The sequence below is a fragment of the Phoca vitulina genome, unplaced genomic scaffold (genome assembly GCF_004348235.1).
Source record: "Phoca vitulina isolate PV1807 unplaced genomic scaffold, GSC_HSeal_1.0 scaffold7, whole genome shotgun sequence".
Taxonomy (NCBI): domain Eukaryota; kingdom Metazoa; phylum Chordata; class Mammalia; order Carnivora; family Phocidae; genus Phoca; species Phoca vitulina.
Genome location: NW_022589710.1, coordinates 62,584,342 through 62,607,740, shown reverse-complemented (window position 1 = coordinate 62,607,740; position 23,399 = coordinate 62,584,342). Strand labels below are relative to the sequence as shown.

The 23,399-nt window shown below is 51.0% G+C and overlaps 1 protein-coding gene across 5 annotated transcripts in view; it reads left to right on the top strand.

Annotated features, from left to right (window-relative positions):
- Positions 1–23,399, top strand: part of CLMN (calmin) — a 117,941-nt gene that overhangs the window by 59,289 nt on the left and 35,253 nt on the right. For 3 of the 5 annotated variants that reach the window (XM_032405867.1, XM_032405869.1, XM_032405866.1), the window contains exons 1-4: positions 2,837–2,991; positions 14,009–14,070; positions 18,821–18,916; positions 21,488–21,571. In XM_032405867.1, coding sequence (XP_032261758.1) covers positions 2,844–2,991; positions 14,009–14,070; positions 18,821–18,916; positions 21,488–21,571 — 390 coding nt within the window. In that variant the 5' untranslated portion in view covers positions 2,837–2,843. Of the gene's footprint in view, positions 1–2,836; positions 2,992–14,008; positions 14,071–18,820; positions 18,917–21,487; positions 21,572–23,399 lie in introns of those variants that run through there. The other 2 variants (XM_032405870.1, XM_032405868.1) reach the window with 1 other exon arrangement.

The following is a 23,399-nucleotide window of genomic DNA, read 5'->3' as shown; positions in this document are numbered from 1 at the left end:
TAACTTCTGTTGATTCTATTTAAAGTTTCTATTTCTTCCTGCTCTCATTTTGGCAGTCTCTGGTTTTCCAAGGATTTATTTTAGTTATGTTTTTGAACTTTCAGAACAGTTATTTTATTTTATTTTAAAAGTTTGTTTGGGGGCATCTGGGTGGCTCAGTCAGTTAGGCCTCTGCCTTTGGTTCAGGTCATGATCCCAGGGTGCTGGGATCAGGCCCCACATAGGGCTTCCTGCTCCACGGGAAGCCTGCTTCTCCCTCTCCCACTCCCCCTGCTTGTGTTCCCACTCTCACTGTGTCTCTCTCTGTCAAAGAAATAAATAAAATCTTAAAAAAATAAAAAAAATAAAAGTTTGTTTGAATCGGGATCCAGAGAAAGGCCCTACATTGCAATGGGCTGGTGTCTCCTAAGCCTTTAAACCTTTCTTAATCCGTAGGTTTTCCTTCTTCTCTTTCTTCTTTGTACTTTGTTGAAGAAACTAGTGAGGGACTTTTAACTGTAACCAACAGAAACCCATGAGAACGTGACGAAGCTATAAAGTTGCATTAAGAAAACTACAGCGGTCCCACTGAATCCAAAGGCCCGGGTGTAGCAGGGCCTCAGGTAAAGGCTGGAACAGGACTGCCCTTTGCACACTTTGCCCCGCTCCATCTTTTTCCTGATTGTTCTTTTTTGCCCTCCAGTCTACACAGCAGCTGATGGCCTCCATACCACCCGCTGCATTCAGAGACCAGCCGGACGGAGGCTGCATTCAGTCCCCATCTGAGTTCCCAAGAAGGGGCTCTGATCCAGTGGCCAAGTCGTTGGCCTCCGGGGTCCCACTGCCTTTACTACTCAAATCTACGGGCAGAACACTCACGGGGTACACACCACAATGAGAGTACCCATCTCATAGGGTAGCTGGGTCAGAGGAAAGAGACAAGGCATGCGCAGTGTGAGCCCCAAATACACCGCACCTTCAGCCATAAAAAACAGACCACCGAAAACGTGTAGGAGTCATGAAGTTTCCTTTAAGCACAATGAGGCTACACGGCACAGCACTCCACTTCTTCCTGAGAGTCAGTCAGACCTAGCTTCGTCATTGGCCATTCATTTAAGCCAAGTGCCAAATGCTAACGTGGGCCAGATGTGGCCCTTGGCCACTGTGTGCAGGTGGTGGGCGGTTATGCAGTCAGGCTTGACCTCTTGGTTCCTGAACCCATGCACCAAAAATGCTGGCCTGGGAGAAATCCCTTCATGGGAACAACCCTGTGGACTTGGATTCCAGGTCAGACCCCCACTGATAGAACCACAGTGATCTACCCCATCAGGGCCAGCACACTGCTGAGCTGGTCCCCACGCTGTTTCCCAGGAATCTTCCCCGAAGCTTTCTGGGTTCTGTCCCGTTGGATCCGCCTGAGGTTGTGGCTCCCAGAAACAGCCAGAGCAATACTGTGAGCAGAGACTGTGGGAGTCGCAGGGGGCAGGTACAAAACGGGAGAAGATCTGGATTTTTTCCTAGAGCCATGCTGGGGAGGTTAGACAACAGGCTAGAGGTCAAGGTTGCAGTTGGAGAGTGATCCAGGCTGTATCAGAATGGGCGTGGTGGTTTCGGAGGCCAGATGCAAGGAGCAGACTGGCAGGTGGGTTTTCCACTCACTCGACAAGCATCTGCACTCACGTACCAGGGGCAACAGTGACGTACAAGACACTTTCTACTAATGGAGTTACTCATTCACGTGTTGGTGCATTCACTGAGGATACCCTCCCTTCTTGAACCAAAACATCTCAGGTGGCTTACCTGATCCATAAAACAGAGTTAAAAAGAAAATCTACAAGAGTCTGTATTGAGTAATATCTTTGTAAAAATTGGGTAAAAGTGAGTATCCAGATTAGATTGGGCCATGGTCCCATTCATCTGTGAAACTCGGACATCAGGTTTCATAAAGAATTTCCCGGCAGCAGAGCAATAAAGGAAATTCATCTGGCTATGAGATTTTTGTTGCCCCCAATGAGGAAAACGTGAGTATTTGCAGAACCCCTGCACCTTTGTGTAAGAAGCTGTTCGTGATAGGCTCTGTCCCTGCTTTGGGTAGACTCCTGTGTTTTCATCTCCTGCATAAATGCACAGATTCATTTTCAAATACACATTCCTCCCAAAGAAATCTGGGACAAGGAGAGTCGTCATAGCATATCCGGATGGAGGAATGATAATAGTTTTCAAGAGCAGTAACAAAACCTTCTTCCAGCTCACCAGCTTTTTCGGCAGCCTGAAAACCACTTAACAGGCTTTCTATCAGAATCAGCTGCTGGAGAGTATCGGTGTGTTTTTAGTTTCTTTCTAAAATGCTAAGGTTTGAAGGACTGGAAGCGTTTGGCCTCTCCAGGTAGCCCTCTCCAGCTTGGTCACCTCTGATGGCCTGCCTTCCTGATGTCAGACTGAGGCCCGTTTATTTCCTCTCGCTTCCCTAACTGTTGTACCCCTACTGGATTTGCCCTTTTCCAAAAGACAGCTCTAAGATCATGGGAGCCTGATTTTGGAGAAGTGCTGAGCACCTCGTCCTGTGAGGCATTCAAGTAGACTCTGGATGACTGCCTTAATGCCAGTGCTGGATGGGAAGCTACCCTCAGTAATCTTATTTAAGAACCTCTCCAACCAAAACACCAGATTCCCAAATGGTCTGATGAGCAGAGTAAATCTGGGTTCCTCGTGGGGCTCAGAAAATGGGGAAAAAGATTACTCTCCTTGAACAAACTTTAATCTACTGAGAAGTTTTGCCTACAAGTAGGAGGTAGCCTATTTGATTTTTTTTTTTTTTTTACTCGTTTCTATTTAAACATTACAGAAGAAGAGAAAAAAAGTCAATGATGATTGTTTGGGGTGGTTTTTCCTCTTGCTCCCTTGGGTTCCTCAGACAAAGGGTATGTTTAGCAGGGGTGAGGCGAGGAAGGAGTAGGTGCTCTGACCGACTTGTCTTGGAAAAGGCCGGTTTGCTGAACAAGGAAAGCAAAGGTAAGAATCATGTCAAAGCCTGGTTGCCCAAATGTTATTTTTCTTACTGGTTTTGGTGACGGGAGGAGAGAAGGCATTCTCTGATCTGCAGGCACCAAACCTCAGCTTTTCTGCTTCTCTTTAAGATTTTATTTATTTGAGGGGGGAGAGGGGCAGAGGGAGGAAGAATCGGAAGCAGACTCCCTACTGAGCATGGAACCAATGCGGGGCTCGATCCCTCGATCTCGAGATCATGACCTGAGCCGAAACCAAGAGTTGGATGGCTCAACCGGCTGAGCCCCCCAGGCACCCCTGTTTTTCTGCTTTTCTTTCCTCCATGCCTGCCACTCCACCCACCCCACGTACCCCACCGCTGCTATTTTATTTTCCTATGACAGTAAATAGAATGCAAACAAAGCCCCGCTCCGGAAGCCCTAAAGCGAATTTTTTAAGAAGTTGGGCCGTGAGGTCGGGCCACCAGTTAGACTTGGGATGGCTGCTTAAATCAGGCGGTGGGGCCTGTGGAGTCTAGAGCAGGGCTTGGCAAACTGCAGCCCACTGCCTGTTCATATAAATAAAGTTTTATTGGAACACAGCCATGCCCATTTATGTACTGTCTTGGCTGCTTTCCCACCAGGACCGCAGAGTTGACTAGTCGCTGGAGACCATGTGGCCTGCGAAGTCTAAAACATTTACTATCTGGCCCTTGACAGGAAAAATGGCCAACTCCTGGCCCAGAGCAGTGGCGCTCAGCTCTGGCTCTGTGTCAGAATCACCTGGGGAGCTTTGAAAATGCAGATGCCTGGGCCCCGCACCCAGGGACTTGGATTCAATTAGCCTGGAGTGGAGCCCAGACATCCCTATATTTTAGAGCTTCCCCAGGTGACGGTCATGTGCGGCCACGGTTGAGAATCACGTGTCTAGTCTCAGTGGGGTTTTTTTTGTTTTTTTTTTTTTAAGATTACAGACCTGGAATTTGCCATTCTGCATTTGTACCCAGTGACAATGATCCAACCTTGACCTCAATGTCAGAGTGCAGCCCTTCGGTCTGAACCATGTGTCTGTGGCATCAGGGAGACCTTGTAATGATAAAAATCCCTCCAGTGCCCCTGGGACTAAATGTGCCTGAAGAGGGTCGGAGGTGAACTGCATTACGGTGAGGGGCACGCCTGCACGCGCACACAGATGTGCACGAGTGTGTCCGTTTGGATGGCCCGTGTGAGTAGGCAACTTTTGTCTGCTTTCAGACAAAGCATTTTTTTTTTTAGGTTTTAAAAAATTTATTTTTTAATGGAAACCAGTGTCGTGTGAAGCGTTTGTATTTGTCACTTTGGCGCAGCTCGGTCCCTGGACCCCGGCACGGGCAGCCTGTCCTCTCTCCTGCTAATTAATGTGAAATGTTGGTGACACCTCCAGCCTAAGGAGAATCTGACACCTCCTGCCTCCCCTGACCACAGGTTCCAGCCCTCCCTCTCCTGCTCAGAGTAGGAATTTAGAGTCATGCTGGTGTCACTTTTTTTGGCAGGCAAAAGCGGTAAATGGGGGTTTCACAGTTTGCTTTATCCCTTGCATTTAAAGCAAATATTAACCACCTTGCTTCTCGCTGTCTGTGTCACCCACGGGGGGATCCCAGTGCCTTCCGCCCTCCCGGCCGCTGTCCCTGGCCGCAGCACCGTGTCTACCAGCCAGAATGACCAACTCATCCTAGTGTGCCGGAAACTTTCCCAGTTTTAGCACTGAACGTCCCGAATCCTGGGGTTCCCCCCTCGGTCCTGGGTGAACTGGGACAGTTGGTCACCCTAATACTCGAGATTCCCGCGGCTGATTGGCCTTTGTACTTGAAAACATTGGTATGTGGAGGGCAGGTGCGAGGTTTATTAAAGACAGATGTGCTTAAAAATGCAAATTAAGGTCATTTGTATGCAGTGGAATGTTTTTAATCTCCTTTAAAAAAAAAAATAGCTGAACCCAAGCGGTCGAGTTAATTCTTATTAGGCCTGTTAAGATCTGTTTTGGGATAAAATACCAGGTCAGCTGTTATTCCGCAGTTGAGCTAACCTGGGCATGAAACAGGTTTTTCATCAAGGTTCTTCAGTAAAGTGTTAATTTTGAAGGGGTTCGACCAGCCCAGCGCCGTGCCGCGGGGAGAGTCTTGGCTTACAGCAACCACGCTAGAGTCTTCTCCCGGTTCTACCGCCAAGTCTCCGAGACTTGGTGTCCTCGTCCACGCAGGAAGTACTTGTCGCTAACCTGGGGGGGGCGGTGGCTGGGACAAATGAATGGCGGGTGTCAGGTGATTCTCACTGTGCCGGGAACAGACTTAGTTAATGTTGGCTTCCTCCCTTCCTTCCCGGGGAGCCTGGTTCTCACTCAGGACACGTGTTAGCTAGGGCAGGCAATGCCCCAGCAACAACCCCAAGATGCCTGTGGCTTAACTCAGGGACGACGTGTTTCTGACTCACTCGGTGGTCCAACAGTGCTATTCCTCATCAGGTTGCGCCGCCCGGTGATCCTTGTCCAAGGGGAGACTCGGGAGTCTGGGCTCCTTCCCTCCTGTGGCTCTGTCATCCTCTGTGTCCTTGGAATGGTCCCTGTGTAGTGGTCACAAAGCACGGTGGATTGTTCAGGCCTTGTCTGAAAGTGGCAGGTGGGTTCATACCTTGGACCCACCTCCATGCCACCGTCCAGGTCTCAGTTGTGAGGCCCCCGCCACCTGCAAGGGGGGGCTGGGAAGTATAGTTTGGCTGTGTGCCCAAGAGGAAAAGGATGCAGGGCTTGGCAAACACGTGGTAGTCTCTGTCACAGGAAGTGTGGCTCCCCAGTTCACTGGCTGTGAGGACCCAGTGGAGACATCCCTCGTTAATGAACATCTCTCTGTATTTGCAAAACAGGCTCCTACAAGGAAGTTGTGATCAGTTTTACACAGAAGAGGGGTCTGGCTTCAAAGGAGCTTGGTTTAGACCAAGTTAAAGAAAGTTTTTTTTTTATTGCAGGACTTATCAGAACCTTTAATATACTGCTATTTCCCAGACTTCCTGGACTCCTCTTTTGAGAGGCCTTTGAGAACTAGTAGTCTACAGAATGTGGTTCAGAAAACACTGCTTTAGAAGTTACTCAGTATTCAGAAGACAGAATACTTTCATGAAAGCACTCGTATAAAAAAATCACCAAAATTTGTGGAGAGTTCAGTCCCCCAAGGATCTCTGCGTTAGGGGTTCATGAGGTGAGCCTTCATGCTGTGTGAAGAGAATATTTTTCTACCTTTCCTTCCTTTTTTCTTTCTTCCTTCCTTCCTTCTCTCCCTCTCTCCATCCGTCCTTGTAGAACCTATCAGGACAGGGTCCCCATCTTCTTATCCACAGCTGAGTGTAGTCAGTACTGTCTGCTGTCTGGATGGGGATGTGAATGATCTGTGCGGGGCCACTTAAATCCCCATCTCTCTTTCACCTGGACACGTCAGGGCAGTCCGCCTGGATTGGTCATGTCACCCAGGTCTGCCCATCTGGGTGGATGTGAAAAATCCCTTTTCCTAAGCTTGGGTTTTTATGGCTGGCTGGCGTCATCTGTCATCATAAAAGTGAACTGAGGTTTAGCGCTGAGGTTAGACAGAATCACTCACAGAAAAAACTAGAGCGGGTTTATTTTTTATTTCTGTTACAGGCACCAGCCTAAATATATATATAGCTTAAAACTTAATTTGGTGTGTAATTGGGACTAGCTCTTTGGAGCCCTGGGTTATGTGTTTTGGAGCAGCTGAGAAGCAGGGGCACGGCGGGGCAGGCCGTGGTATGTTAATTGGTGGCCTCTGGGACCTGTGAGAGAATTGGATTTGAGTCCCCAGTTAGAATGAGCTTGGCAGTTTTATTTGCATCTCTATGGGTGCATACTGGGGAGACCACCGGTTTGTGCTGGCTCGAGCAGGTCACCCCTAGTCTCTGTCCACGATGCCCCTGGGCGCATCCCTGGCCTGCACGAGGGACAGAGGAGAGCAGGCACGAGCCAGAGAGGGTGACCGAGCTCGGCCAGCTCTGGCCTGCCACTTCTCCGCACACTTAGGCGAAGTAAGTTGCGTGCTGCTTGGCCTGTGGTCCCAAGGAGGGTTTTGCATTTTATTACCAAAGTCTTGATAAAAGGGACTCAGGTCAGAGCAAACATTCAGGGAGGAAAAACAAAGGAAATTAAATGCAAAATCACTGCGGGTGCAAACCACATGGAGGCCTTGGCTTTAATACCACCAGAGCTGGTGGGGGGAAGTGGCCCCCAGGAGTCGGAACCAGGGAGCGCTGGCCTGGGATTCCTGAAGCCTGGCCCCTCTCCTCTTTAAAAAGAAATTGCCGTTTAATTTGTTTCTGAGTTTTATTTCTCAAGTGAACCAGCATGGGGCCATGTAATGAGCTTGTGTTTCTGGGAGGTGTTGAAAGATGGGAAAGGAGCAAAACCACGGCCAGACGGGGTGGCCAAGGGCTCCCGGGGCTCCAGGAGCGGCAGGACTGGAGGGGCAGGCGGGGGTTGCCCGAGCGCTGGCTTCTCTGGGTGTTGTCTGGGGGGCGCAGGAGGTGCCCTTGCATGGGCCGCTGCCTGTCCACCGGGAGACCAGAGCGAGGGAGCGGTCTCTCCATCTCTGTTTAAAGATCCCCGGGGCCAGCCCGAGCCGCCGGAGGAGGGTGGCATGGCCGACGTGAGCCTAGGACACTTCAGATGAGAGTGGGTCTGAGCCGTGGAGAAAAAGATTTGGCAAGAACGGGAGAGTATATGTAAGCCTCTCAGAAGGCTGCTGGTAAAAGGATGGGCAAAGGCTTTCTGGACCAGGTTATTATCAGAGGAAGCCCTAGAGATTGTCACCAGTGGGGGCTGCGACTGTCCCCTGGAGCTGAGATGGCCCTCTGTCCGGTGCCTGGCGGATAGGAGCAGGTGCATGCCAGGAGCTTGCCTCTGCACAAAACAGAAGTAGCTGTGGAAAAGTGTGGGCCCCCCCACCACCACCCTGCCTGCCCTACCCTCCCTCCTGGACAGAGAGGGGTGGGTGACTCTCCCCCTGGGGACAGGCACAGCCCACCAGCCGTAGCCAGGGTAGCAACGCCCCTGCCCCAGCTGACCTTGCTGTCCCAGTCCTGGGTATGTGACCCCTCCTTCCCTGCCGCCACTGCTGTCCCCTCCCAAACGCTGACCCGACCCAAAGGAGCTTGTGTCCAGGAGGACTTGCTAAAGGACCAAAAGGCGCAGGGCCACGTGTGTGCCCATGAAGGGCCGTGAACGGTGAGGACGAGTAGGTCCGGCTCCTGAGCTGCGTCACGCACCTGCACGCAGGGGCGCCACCGTCTCTGATTTACAGGAAGGGCCGCTGCGAGCCTGGGAAACGTTCGGTAGCCAGGCGGAGGTGAGCAGTAACGGTGACAGCTGTGTTCCCACAGCGCCGCGTGCCCTGCTCTGTGCTGAGCTCTGTGGATGCTTTGCCCCACGGAAGGCCCATCATCACCACCGCTGCCCCCGCTCTGTCCCCTCCTGCACCCTCTCCCCAGCTGCCTAGTGACCTGAAGAGTAACTGCCGTGCATCACCCACTCCCCGCGCCGTGGGGAAGCCCTCCTGTGATGGCGAAGGCCAGCCCAACTGCGTCCGACCCTCACAACCCCATGACGTGGGTGCTCTGATCCCCATTGTACAGATGGGTAAACAGAGTCCCTCAGGGAAGATAACGGCAGACCTCTCGTTTGCTGGAGCTCTTCTCTGTATTCTGTGGCGGGAAGGCTGAGATGGGGGCCGCCTGGGTGGTCCCATAGCCACACCCCCACCCGGGGCTTCTCACCCCGGGCGCTGCTGACATTCCAGGCCGGATAAATCTGTTCTCTGGTGGGAGCCGTCCTGTGCACGCTAGGGTGTGGAGCCGCATCCCGGCCTCAAGCTGTAGATGCCAGTCGAACCCTCTGCTCCGTGACGATCAAAACTCCCCAGATGCTGCCAGGTGTCCCGTGGGGGCAGAGGCACCCCTGCTTGAGCACCACTGGCTGGGAGTCAGGCCTTGAGGGGACTCCAGCCCGTGCAGGGCCTGCCCAGCATGGGGAGTGGGCCCAGGGCCGCCAGAAAGCCGGAGGACTTCCTGGAGGTGGGGTTGGAGCAGGGAGACCAGCAGCCCGGCCGAGGAGGAGAGCAATGAGGCCTCAGCCGGCCCATCTGCCTCCCACCTCGGACCAGGCAATGCCTCGGAAGCTGGGAAGAAACGCTCCCAGCTGACCGTCTGAATGGACATCGCAGAATGAAGGCCCCCTGCGGGCATTCTGGTCTGCGGTACTTCTAGTAAATTCTGGTTCATCTCTCAGGGAGTCAGAGAGATGTACGAATTCAGTGACTAAAGCCACTCTCAGGAAGAGCCCTTTGGACGACGAAGGAACAAGAAATGCCATTTTTCTTGCCCGTTGGCAGTAGGCAAGCTGGGAGCCGTACCTGTGTCCCCATCTTTGGTCTCTAGTACAACCTGTGTACCGGGCTCTGGACGGCCTGTTCCTTCTATGCCAGGTGACAGGCCCGGTGCACCCCACACGCTGCCTGAACATAACCAAGGGATTGTGCCAGTTGTCTCCCCCCAGTTACCTAACTCAGGTTCTCAAAGTGTGCCGCATTGTCACCCAGCAGGCTGGTTAAATGCAAGTTCCCAGGCCTTGGCCCCAGAAAGAGTGAGTCTGTAGGTCTTGGATCGGGTCCAGGAATTAGCATGTTAACTGTCACCCCGGAAGCTCTAGGTGTGAGTGATCTGTGGGCCATACTTTGAGAAACACCGAGGCACTTGCTGATCGCATTAAAGTTGTGTACATGAGTATCTTCGTGCTTTAGCTGTGTGTGTGCGTGTGTGGGTGTGTGTATGTGTGAGTGTGCACACATGGAGAGTTCTAGAAGGACAATCAGCAAATTATCAATAGTGGTGATCTCTGGGTGTAATGAGATTTTAACAGATTTTAGATCTATTTCTCTGTGCTTTCCTGTATTTTAATTTTTTTATTATAAGCACATATTTATAGACAGATAAGCCATCAAGGCTTTCTCATGGGTGGGGAAGAGCAGAAATATAATAGAGGAAATGTTATAGAGGAAGTAGGTTTAAGGGAAGTGTGGCCATAGGGAAAGAAGGCCACTGTGTAAATCAATCTATTTTAACTCTCAAGCCAGCGTCCCTCTCTCTGTGGCTCCCGACTCCTGAGCTGGCCACCGGTGGCCTGAGAAGGGAGGAAGGTCACATTTTGAAATTGCCTATTCTTTTTTTTTTTTTTGAGAGAGAGAGAGAGACTGTTCATGCGTGCACGTGAGTGGGTGGGGGGCAGAAGGAGAGAGAGAGAATCGCAAGCAGGCTCTGCTCAGTCTCATAACCCCGAAATTATGACCTGAGCCGAAATCAAGAGTCGGACACTTAACCAACTGAGCCACCCAGGCGCCCCTCTTCTTGGCCAGAGTCATGCAGGGGGATTCAGGATGGTGGCTTTGTGCCAAAAGCTTGGGCCTCCCTTTCCGCCTGCATCCAGTGGGTCCCAGGCCTGGCGAGCTCCCCATCCTCCACCCCGCCCCGCACTTGGATGGTGCTTTTACAACACTGTTATTGCTCTGCTGTTGCCCAGCACACCCACTCAAGGCCCCACAGACACTCCGTGAAAAGGCCAGACCCTTCCAGAGAAATAGCTCCCTACACCTTTACAATGTGATAGGTGCGGAGGAAAAAAGGGGCCACTGGATTTATGGAAACTATATAAAGTTTATGGAGTCTTGGCAGGCCAGAAGTAGAAAGAGCCTGCAGGGTGGGGGTGGGTATTTCGAAATGGTGAAGGTCGTGAAAGAATGTCAGACCTTTGTGCCGAGACAGCAGACAGAATACTGCAGGCCCAGGGCGCCCTGTGTGCCTGGGAGGCTAGGGAAGGTGGTCTTCCCTGAGCAGCTTTCAGGGAACCCTTGTGGGGTGATGCCTTTGAACCTTCACCGCATGCCTCTGAGGAAGGCACAGTTATCCTCCCTTCTGTACAGGGGAGACTGAGGCAAGGGTATGTTGGCAGTTGTGAACTTGCCCAAGGTCGCACAGCTAGTGGTATGTGGCTCTCAGGTGGATATTCTGGGGCAGGCTAAATTCTCACAGTCTCTCTTTCTCTCTCTCCTGTGTATTGAGCGATGCGTCCCAGTTTCAGGTCCAGAAATTATGGTCTCCATACCCTATTTCAGTTTGGGACTCATCTGATATTTGCGATTTAGTCTCATGGTCCCCTGGTGTCTTCAGTCATCACGGTGCCCTCCCGTGGGTCAGCTTTGCTGTCAGAGCTAATCTGTGCTCAGATTCACCCACAGGCCGTGGCTGGAAGGGAAATGAAGCCTTCTGCCTTCTACTTCTACCCCCCTGGAGTAGCCTTCCACTTCTGCCCCCCTGGGGTAGCCTTCTACTTCTACCCCCCTGGGGTAGCCTTCTACTTCTACCCCCCTGGGGTAGCCTTCTACTTCTGCCCCCTGGGGTAGCCTTCTACTTCTGCCCCCCAGGGTAGCCTTCTACTTCTGCCCCCTGGGGTCTGAAATTACCTCCTCTCATCCCCGTCAGCCCTGGAAATTTGTAATTTATTTTGCCATGCATAGTGCCTTGTAGCATCCATGTCTTCTCTCCTGCTTGGCTGTGAATTCTTGGGGTGCAGATTCCGTGAATGTGTGTTTTTTTTTTTTTAAGATTTCATTTATTTATTTGTCAGAGAGAGAGAGAGAGAGAGGGAGGGAGAGCAAGTACAAGCAGGGGGAACGGCAGGCAGAGGGAGAAGCAGGCTCCCTGCCGAGCAAGGAGCCCGATGCAGGACTTGATCCCAGGACGCTGGGATCATGACCTGAGCCGAAGGCAGACACTTAACCTTCTGAGCCACCGAGGCATCCCACCATGAATGTGTTATTTATCTCTGATTTTGCCCATAGGGTCTGGCATAGTTCCTGGCATGTAATGATCACTGACTAAATATCAGCTGGGAGGATGGAAATGGATGGATGGATGGTTACATGGTGGGTGGATGCATGGATGGATGGAAGGATGGATAGATGCATGGATGGAAGGATAGAAGGATGGATGGATACATGGTTGGGTGGAAGGATGGATGGTAGGATGGATGGATACATGGTTGTATGGATGGATGAATGCAAGGATTGATGGATGCATGCATGGTTGGATGGAAGGAAGAATGGATGGTTGCATGCATGCATAGGGAGAAGGATGCATGGGTGCATGGATGAGTGCGTGGATGGATGGATACATGGTTGGATGGAAGGAAGAATGGATGGATGGATGCATGCATAGGTAGAAGGATGCATGGGTGCATGGATGAATGCGTGGATGGATGGATACATGGTTGGGTGGAAGGATAGATGGATGGTTGGATGGATGGATGAATGCAAGGATGGATGGATGGACAGACAGATGGGTGGCTGGATGGATACATGAGGCATATATAGACTAACAGACACCCACTTCTTCTTTTGTACCCTTCTGCATGCATAGTTAAACCAACAGTCCAAACCAGGTTCTCTCAGGCTTTCACTGAATGCACTTCTGTTTCAGGGATGTACTTCGCTCTCTCTGAAGCCATATGGAGAAACCAGCCTGAGTGTTTGAATGTGTGTGTAAATACTTTACAATCCCATAAACTTGTTTAAAGACAGGTGGGGGTGAACGTATAAACCGGGGCAGCCTTTTGGGAGGGCAATTTTGAAGTAGCTATTAAAATTTTAAATGTGCCTACCACTAAGACCCTGCAGTTCCACTTTCAGTTGTCAGGCATGAGACATATATTCATACGTTTGTGCACAAAGAACTACTCAGCAGGGCACTTACACAAGGATGCGCACTGCCATACTGCTTGTGACCGTGAAACACCGGAAACTGCCAAGTGCCATCCACAGAGGGGTGGCTGCTGAGCTACGGGACACCCATACTATGGCAAACACTGCAGAAGCAGAAAGGTCCCAAGTGGGGCTGGCAGCAGGGCGCTCTCCAGTCTTCTGGAAACTCCGAGCCTCTGTAGCTCATGGCCCTCAGCAAATGCCCCGCTCCCTCCTCCCACATTTCTATCAACTTCTTTTCCTTTCCTCCTCTTCTACCCACAAAACACAGTTTACTGGAACTAGATCTTTAATTCCTACGCCTGCTTACTAAGTGACCTTTCCTTACAGAAAAGGAGGAAAATGAGAAAAAAGCAGTTAAGTGCATAATTACTGTCTGCCGGCTCTTCAATTAAAAAGATTGAAAGCCGTAATATTAAAATTTGATTTATGGGCACCACTATCTACCTAATAATGAGGCTGAGAGGGAAAAAGAACCATAGTCGTTACAGAAAACCGTAGCCCCTTGGCTCCCCCAGGAGATAAATTGCCTCCCATTTTCTTATTGCTAAAGAAATGTGGAATGGTTTTAAGCATATGTGATATGTTCTTCCTATATGTTGAAATCCAGAACTTAGTAATTCAGGAGTCATCTGGCTCAGACATTTCAAGGAAGCTTCCTGAGGGGCGGAGCAGCCTGAGCTTCGGGGTGCGGTGGGGGGCTGCTGCCACAGGCCAGTGAGCACACCGACCCGGGCACTGGCACTGCCCGTGGTCCGGGTCCCAGGGCACCAAGCCAGCTAATGCCGCAGAGCTCAGGAGCCAGCAGGAAACGCACGGAATCCAGCTCCCAAGTCCCAGCTTGGCTGCATCTTAGCTGTTTGTCCCTCCGTTTCTTCATCTGTAAGATGGGAATAACCTTACTGATTGTGTGATGTTGGGCAGGTGCCCCCGTTTTCCTATCGGAAAGAACACGTTGTTCTGTGTGTCTGAATTCATGGTTATTTATTGTCATTAAGAGGCTGTGGGGTTGGGCTGGGGAAAATGGATTCTAGGTGCCGCACAAGCCGTTGTGGACCCCGTCCTGGGAAGGGCTTCGCTTAATACAGGGGACCCGCCGGGGTCTGTCTGCCATCCACCTGGAATCCCCCTGGGGAAGAGGAGAGCCGCATTTTGCATGTATTCCGTTTCATCCAGCTAATGGCATTTCTTTGTTTTCAGTCGAGAGGGAAAATGTGCAGAAGAGGACCTTTACGCGATGGGTAAACCTACATCTAGAGAAGGTAAGCGGGGGGCACTTGCGTTTTTGTTAAGTGATCGATTCGCCCGTGGCAGTGTGCAATGCAGGAGTGTGGCGAGGGGGACGGGGTAGCTCAGTGTTTCGGCTGTTACTTTTTTCATGCATTCATTTAAACATCCACTGAGTACATTCCACTGCCAAGTGCCCAGCTCTGTGTCGGGAACACGATGTTAAGAAAGGGTTCTGCCCTCATGCGGTGATCAGTCCAGGTGGGGAAGGAGAGGGTCTATCTTTAAAAAGGAATCAATGAGCAAATATTAGAAGACATTCATTGTTGAACACTCCAAATGCTTCCGCGGACACAGGGACCCGTGGGGGGTTGGGGCTGGGCTTCCAGTCCTGGGGGGATGGCAGGGGACTCTCCGTATGAGAACCATTTGTAGGTATTCGGATTGAGTTATGCAAGAACTCAACACCTTTTAACAAAGCCAGATTCTCTTGTTAATCACAGAACGTTGCTACTGACCAATGATATTACCTGCCCCTTTGGGTGCATCACACATCTTCAATCCCCATGACAACCCTCATTACCCCTCCTGTTACCAGTGAGGGAAGAGGCTTTGAGACCAAAAGGGTTTTCCTGCAACCAAGAAGGAAGCTCTTCCGTGGCTTCCCCTGTGTATTCAACTTCTTCTCCCCACTTTTCTTTCTTTCTGACACTCTGGGGCCAGGCAATTTGGAATTGCATTTTTGTCTGCAGGCTTCTTCCGCACACTCACCATAAAATGAAAGCGGCTGACCTGGCTCCTGAGAAGCAGACAGAAGGATGAGCAGCAGAGGAGAGGATGGGTTGCAGAGTGGATAAACAGCCCAGCCTGGAGCGAGCAGAAATCTGAGCCCTCAAGCCCTCCACTCACACCAGTTAGCCCCCAAGACGGGGAACATTCTACCTTGCCACGGGCAGGGGGAGGAGAGATGATTTGTCTCTTTAGAAGTCAGCTGGTTCATCAGGCTTCATTTCCCTCCCATCATTTCTTCTTAAATTCCACTTTGTGGTCCCCCCGATAGATGCAGCCCACCACACATTTCCTTATAAAGCTGCTAGTGTTCAAGTCTCCCACGTTAGTGAGATTAGGTGTGTGGATTTTCTTCTCTCCTGTCCTTCTAGAAGGTATAAAACCAACTACTCACTGCCCATAGCATTAACCCAGAAGAAAGGGTCATAGAGGAAATCTGAGATTGCCAAGAAAATAATTGTGGTTCCTTGGAAGGGCAGCTCTTGACCAAAATTCTAATTTCTGCCATTTGCCTTGGGGCCGGTAATATTTCCCCCGAGCAGCCCCTGACCACCCACACCTCTATTCCGCACCTGCACAATGGGGTCCCTTGGACCCAGGAGGGCTCCCGAACTGCCCGGGATACAGCATTATAAATCACTTGCCAGTTGTTTTGACTCTTGCTGCATTTTCGGCAGGGCTCATAAAGCGAAGTGTTATTTTTGGAAAAAAGGAAAACCGTTCCCCCAATCTGAGTTCGTGGAACTCCTAAATTAATGCCTGATGTGGGTCAGGGTAGCTGGAAATTCCTCCTGGTGGATGGAGTGTAGCCATGGCAGATCTTTCTTTCTTTCTTTTTTTTAATTGAAAAATAAATACAGAAAAGGACAGAGGGTAATGTAGCAAATAGCCGTGCACTCACTCACCAGCCTCAGGGAGCCCCTGTTTGTGCCTGTGGGATCAGGGATGGCCTCCTTGGCCAAGGCCCCTGTCCCTTCTTTGGGGCAGGTGGGTCGCCCCGCTCTGAGAATAAATCAGATAGCACCTGAAACCGATGCCTAATAAACAGGGCGAAATTAACAGCCATATTTCCAACCTGGAGACTTTCAAGACCAACCTTTCATGTCAAGGAAACCCGGGAACCGCTCAGGGACTTGGGCTTAACTACAATTTGAAGGCTGTCAGAGATATTTACAGAGCCTCGGGCTTCTGGAAAAATTCCTTCATTTACCAAAGGAGTTAGATCATGAAGAAAGCCCTGGGGGTGCTGTTTACTCGGCCATACCGATCCCATGAAGCCCGTGGAACATTTGGGGCCCCAGCCGTGTTTTCGCTGGAGCAGGTTCAATGTCTCCCGCTGCCGCCCCGCCGCGTGGACTCTGGCCAAGGCCCCATTTGCTGCTCCTGAGGCTCTTCCAACACTGTCGGTGGAAGTTACTCTCCGGGTTCAATGCCCAAGCAAGGCTTGGCCACGGCCGGGGCGGGTACCTGGGAATTTTGTTAGTCCATCTATCAGGGGGTGTTTTGTTCGGGCGTCATGTTTTTCTGCCTCGAGTTAGCAGGAATAACATCCCGTGAGAGGCTTGGTAACCTGATGCCGTCATGTTCTGAGTGGAATGTGCCCAGGGAGCTGTGGGGGTTTGCAAAGAAAATAATGTGCCTTTTGGTTCAAAGGCATTGTTGCCCTAGAAGCAGATCCCTTTTCTGTGCACCTGTGGGAGGAATTGGCCTGTATTTGGACTAACAGGGGGTCAGGGGTCTCGTATAAGGGGTAAGGAAATGCCACCTTCCTTCATAAAAAAAGAACACACGGACCCTCCAAAGCTTTCACGGGAAGGAGGCCTGCCCGGAGGGAAAGGGTGCCCCGACCACAGCTCCTCCGTGTTTCCGAGACTCTCCTCGGACCCCTGAGTCTCTGGCTGGTTTACATCTGCCACCCCCTCCCTCTCCCAATCCTGTCTCCTATGTGAACACCCCATTCATTGTACCCAGGAGCAGAGCCCACCTGTTCCAGCGTAGCCAAAAGCCCCACTACCAAAAGGTAAACTGAGAATTCATGCTGGGGTGAGGGCGTATTACAGTGCACATGTCTGGAGCCCGTTCCCTAAGATTCTGCACCGTAAGTTCTAATCATCCCGCATTGAAGGAGCTATTACCAAGCTGGTTTGGTCAACAGCGACCTTTCTTCGGGCAAAGTGTTACTTCAAACCCGAAAGGCCAGTAAGAGCTGAGCCTCTCTGATCAAAGGGGGCTGTGGGGGATCAGACTCCTTCTCAGCACCCCTGGGTCCCCATAGGACACCCTGAAGCTGCTCTGCTCCAGTCTAGGGCTCCAGGAAACACAGTCTGGAGATCCGTGTGCTGGAGCATCTGACTGACAGGTTCCAGGCAGCCCCGGGAGCTCCAGGCCACACGTCCAGCCAGACTCCTGGTGGACACAGGTCACCTAGACAGTCGATCTCTCTGCATCCAGGCCCAGAGAAGAAACCCTGGGCAGCCTCCAGCTTTTCCCACCCAGGCCTCCTTCACGCTGCAGATCATGGGAGCCGAGATGCCTCTTCCCCCAGGGAGAGGCAGGTGCTGAGGTGCACTGGAGTTGACCCAGGAAACCCAGAAAGAGAAGCCAGTAAGGGGAGGAGAGAGAGTGATTCAGGGCCGTTCCCTGTGCAGAGGTACGGGCGAAGGACATCTTTTTACCACTTACGGCCGTGGGACGTACACCCCCTGGCTGAAATGCCTTTCTACACAGAGTACCCGAAGACTCTGCAGGAAAGAAGTCACTTCCTGGGCTGGTTTACTGATGCACTGACCTGGGAAGGCAGGTGCAGTACCAGGCGCTTTCCCTGAACGATCTCATCTCATTTTAGCCTCAATGCTCTGAGACCTTGCAGACCAGGACACTCGGTCCCAGGGAGGTTAAGGAAAATGCTCAAGGCCCAGTGCCTGTTGAGGGTAGGGCCTGGATTTGAGCTCGGGTAGGTCTAACTCCCTTGATTCTTAGTGGAACAGGCAAAAGGTGCATCTTGAGATAACGCTGGTTATCCAGAAGTCTGGCTTTTGTGAAGGAACCGAGGGACTGGTGTTCAGAATGCTGATTAACTTTTTTATACAATTTTAATTAGCTTGATTTGTAATAATGAGCATGGATTACTTTTGTAGCTAAACATATAAATATACAATAGAACATCTATGGATAAATCGGCCTCCCAACCTTTGAGTCCTTAACGGGCCTACAAATTTGGTGGGGGGAGAGGATTCTCCCCCTCGGCCAGCAGTCTGTCCATCCAGCCCCTCCTTGCCACAACTGAGCCACACACTGGCCACCTTCCTGGCTCCCTCTGCCAAGGGTGCCTTCAGAATTGGACCGAATAGTGATGAAGTGTCAGCTGGCATGTCGGGTCGGTCACATACGGAGATGGAGCAGTGTGGGAGGCGGGGAATCCCTGCTGACATCAGCACTGAGGCCCAGAGGGTCACTGACCCAGGGTCATGCCATCGTGGCGTGGGTCTGGACAGCGCCCATGGCTGCCAGTGTGTCCTGATGAAGAAACAGGACTGATGGTACGAAAGAGCTGATCTGACCAAACACTGGGTGTGTCGCCTAGCCTCTTTGAGCCTCAGTTTCCCCAAATCTAAAGGAAAGGGCTTATACTAGGTAATTTCCTGGGAGTCCTGCTGGAATCATTTTTATTCTATGGAGGGCTGTAATTGAGACATGCCTTTTCTTTCTCCCCTTAGGGAGAAGTGTGGATGTAATGTAATTTGGGGGGGTTCTCAGATCTCAGGGTCCCAGGGATCTCCAGGACCCTGGAGTGTGATTGGCCCTTTGGTGCCGAGTCTCCTCCACGGCTCATCAGCACACTTTCTGCCTGGGCGTTTCCCCCCGCCCTGCCAGAGGCTACCTGTAGACAGATCTGGACGTATGCAAGTCTCCTCCTGGGGGAGTCCTGCAGCTTGGGCACAGTTTGATGGACTACACAGGCCACTAATCAGCTTCTTTCTTCCCCTTCTTCCACAGTGCAGCCCACCTCTAGAAGTTAAAGATTTATTCATTGATATACAAGATGGCAAAATCCTAATGGCTTTGTTAGAAGTCCTGTCTGGGCGAAATCTGGTACGTATGTCACAGAAGGGTCAGGGAGACATAAGATGCAAAGGAAACCACTTCTGGTTTCTGTTCAGTACACACCTACACGTATGTACCCATATCGGGCCACACGTGATCTTGTGACGAGAAACTTAGAAGGGTGACATTCCTTTCTCAGGGACCAAGAGTGATATAATCATGTATAACTAAGCAGTATCCTTTTTTTTTTAAAGTAAATATACTTTAGTAAGTAAATAAATAAATGCTCAGTGTTTTCCAGGAGTCTGTTAAAGATTGAAACTAGATCATTAAACTTTAGCTCTCCAGCCGTTATATTAACTAGAACAATAGCCAAGAATCAGGAAGATTGAGGAGAAAGGCAGCTTGCCAACCAGATTCCATTATCCACCTGAGGCTAAAACTACAACTGCTGGCTTCTAGAACCTTCTCATAAGTCTAGTCATTGCCCCTTATCTGCGGAGCATACGTGCCAAGACCCCCAGCGGAGCCTGAAACTGCGGACAGTACTGAGCCATGTCTATGCTATGTTTTTTTCTATACACACGTCCCCGTGATGAAGTTTAATTTAGAAATTAGGTGCAGTAAGAGATTAACAAGGATGAATAATAATAAAATAGAACAATTATATCACCGTATACGGTCATAAAAATTTTGTGAATGTGAAAAAATTAAATTAAAAATAAATAAATTATGTGAATGTGGACTCTCCCTCTCTCAAAATGCCTTACTGTCCTGTCCTCACCCCTCTTCTTGTGATGATGTGACATGATATCAAGCCCACGTGGTGAGAGGAAGTGAGGGGAGTGACGCTGGCACGTGATGTAGCATGAGGCCACTATGACCCTCTGACCACATGTCAGAAGGAGGGTCGTCTGCTTCTGGACCACAGTTGACTGCGGTCGCAGAAAGTGAAACCACGTATAAGGGGCGTCACACTGAGCTGCACCAGCTGAGCTGGAGGCTCCTTCCACTTTGGATCTCCCCCTACGTCTCCATGTTGTGTATGTCTGCTGTGCGCAGGTTGGTCGTCTCTCTCCCCTTCCCAGAGCAGGGCTTCTCAACCCCAACACTGTTGACATTTTGGATCCATAGTTCTTTGTCGTGGAGGCTGTCCTGGGCATTGCAGGATACGTAACAGCAGCCTTGGTCTCTACCCACTGGATGCCAGTAGCACCCCCACATGGGACAGCCAAAAATGTCACTCGACGTTGCCAGATGTCCACTGAGGGGGCACAGTGACCTGGTCAAAATGCCCATGGTGTTGATGTTGAGAAGCCACACTCTAGAGTCTAGTGTTTGATGTGGCCTCCGTGCCCCATTGCGGCTCAGGAGAAGGTGCTGCCACAGGTCACAACTGCCAGCCCATAGCTTGGCCATTGTGGACCTCTCGAGATCTATTTTTAATTGTAGGTTTAAAGTCAAGAGCCCATCCTGCTTTCAGATCTAATGTAGCTGGAATCTCGTCATGCCCCTTAACCGTTCCCATCTTCACGTCCCAAAAGCAAAATGGGAGATTCCTGTTCACTGCTCCAGGGGGGCTGTGCAGAGTCTCATAACGAACTCTCACAAATGCTGGACCCACTGTGGTAAAAACAGTATTTGGTTCCTTAGCTGACAGTATTTGGTTCCCTAGGGCTGATAATGAGCCAGCAGCACAGTCCCCATAGGCTTCCTGAAAAAGTGTATCCTGCTTCCTTGTTCTGTGATCCCAGCGACACAAGCTCCCACCTGGTGGTCAGGCCACTGGTTGATAGATACAATGTCCTTGGTGGGCCTCTGTTGGGGGTCTTTGATTCTGGAGCCCAGCCAAGAACAGGCCTCTGCCTGCCCACTAGCCTGGCTGGCAGTTCTCAGCTGGTAGAGCTGACACCCGCTGGTTTGCTGTGTAATGTAGACCCCCCATTCCGTGAGCTTCAGATCAGGAGGAGCTTCCTTGGGATATTCAACTACCATTGTCAGAGTTGTAGCTTCTGCAAGTGTATCTCTCTCTCGCTGTCTCCATCTCTCTCTCTGTGTCTGTCTCTTGTCTCTCTCTCTCTCTCTCCATCTTTCTCTTTCTGTCTCTCTCTGTGTCTCCATCTCTCTCTCTGTCTCAGTCTCTCTCTCCCTGCCTGTCTGTCTGTCTGCTTCTCTCTCCGACCTGGGACAACCGTCCACAAGGCTCCTAGCAGAAAACAGAAACATCTGCTGTTCGCAGGAGGGACTTGCCGGATGATTTAGCAGCTGTGGGGACGCCCCAGCTGATGCTCCCTGCCTGTCAAAACCATCAGCGTGGCGAGGAGAACGCGTCCCTGGAGGTCTCGGGAGGGGGAGGAATATCAAAGCCAGGAGCCGGGTCAGAGAGAACAATTTGACAAATCTGTCCCCTGTTTAACCTGCCTGGGTCCCCCCATTCACCAACTCGAGTGAGTTAAGTCCCAAGGACCATAAATAAGGAGTGGGTTTCAGCTGTGAGCCCCTAACTTTCTCTTGGGATTAATGAGAAAGAGGTAAAGACAAAGGCCCGCCCCACAGCACCCCTGCGCCTGGAGCGCCTCTGTTGGATTCACTTCTTGTTTGCTCTGTTCTGTGTTACAGTTGCACGAATACAAATCCTCATCCCATCGTATTTTCCGGTTGAACAACATAGCGAAAGCACTTAAGTTTTTGGAAGATAGCAACGTAAGTATTTGAAACACATCTTGTTAACACAAGCTTTTCTTGTGACGAGAAGGACGAGTGCCGGTCACAGGCGAAGCGTGAAAAGGGGACCCTGCTAAAATGGCAAAATTTCAGTTTAAATGTAATGGGACTCCCTCCGGTCATCCTTCAGCTGGAGAGATGGTCCCTGCCTCCCTGCCCGCCGCGCCCTGTCCATCCGATTCCATCTCCGTCGGACACCCGGCCGTGGGAAGGGCAGAGCAGCAGGCTGGCTCTCCGGCCCTTAGCATTTCACATTTCCTTCTTTATCCCTTTGAAGCATGGTGCCCCGAACGTGCCACAGTGGGACACTTTCTCTTAGCAAGGAACTTTCTAGATTGAAGTTAGCTTTTTCTGTGTTTTGAGCTCTGCTTCATGTCCTTCGAAAGTGGGGAGGGACAGTCCTGGAGGGATGAAATTTCCAGAGCTCCTCTTCCATTAAAGCTTCATCAGTTAACCTGGATAGAAAGCCCGCGGCTTGCCCGATGTGTCTGCACGTGCAATAAAACTTCAAGCGTGGGGTTCTTAATGGTAAGCAATGGAAGCTGACCTTGGCAGGGAAAGGAATTTGTTGAAGGGATGCCGAGTAGCGCACAGAATGCCTCGCTAGACTGAGGAGTCAGGCAGTCCAGGGATGCGAGGTGCCAGGACCATTGCAGAGCCTGCCTCCCCACAATGTAAGCACCCGTGTGCACATGGCCCACTGCCTGTGAGTGAGAGAGGACATTCCTGCCCCCACCACAGCCCCTGGAATGAACTCTTAGTGTCCCACATTCAGGTTTGAGGCCTGGGCCGCTGTGCCTGGATCCCGCCCACATCCCTGCTGCCATGGGGGAGGGAAAGCAATTTCGGCTTTTGAAGAAGGAGGTGGGCTCCACCTCCCATACTGTGGGGAAAGCTCCAGATACAGGAGTGATTTCAGATGGTGGCAGCTAAAAAGCACAGTATACTTTACACCAGCATCATTAACAGCAGCCAAACGGTGGAGGCAACTTGGGGCGCCGGGGGGGCTCAGTCGGTTAAGCGGCCGACTCTTGATTTCAGCTCAGGGTCATGGGATCGAGCCCCGAGTCAGGCTCCACGCTCAGTGTGGAGTCTGCTTGGAATTCTTTCCCCCTGCCCCTTCCACCCCCCTGTTCTCTCTCTCTTGCTCTCTCTTTCTCTAATAAATAAATAAAATATTAAAAAAAAAAAAAAAAAGGCAGAGACAACCCAAGTGTCTATGAGCAGATGAGTGGATGAAAAAAATGGGGTCTGTCCATACCATGGAATATTATTCACCCATGAAAAAGAATGAAGTACAGCATGGTTGAATCTTGAAACCATTATGCCATGTGAAGGAAGTCAGACACAAAGGACATTACTCTTTGATTCCATTCCTATGAAAAGTCCAACACTGGGAAATCTTTCAAGACAGAAAATAGAGGCACCTGGGTGGCTCAGTCGGTTAAGTGTCTGCCTTCGGCTCAGGTCATGATCCCGGGGTCCTGGGATCGAGCCCCACATGGCATCTGGCTGCCTGCTCATCGAGGAGCCTGCCTCTCCTTCTGTGTCTCCCTTTGTCTGCCACTTCCCCTGCTTGTGCTCTCTCTCTCTCTGTCAAATAAATAAAATCTTAAAAAAAAAAAAAAAAAGACAGGGCGCCTGGGTGGCTCAGTTGGTTAAGCGACTGCCTTCAGCTCAGGTCATGATCCTGGAGTCCCGGGATCGAGTCCCGCATCGGGCTCCCTGCTCGGCAGGGAGTCTGCTTCTCCCTCTGACCCTCCCCCCTCTCATGCTCTCTCTCTATCTCATTCTCTCTCAAATGAAT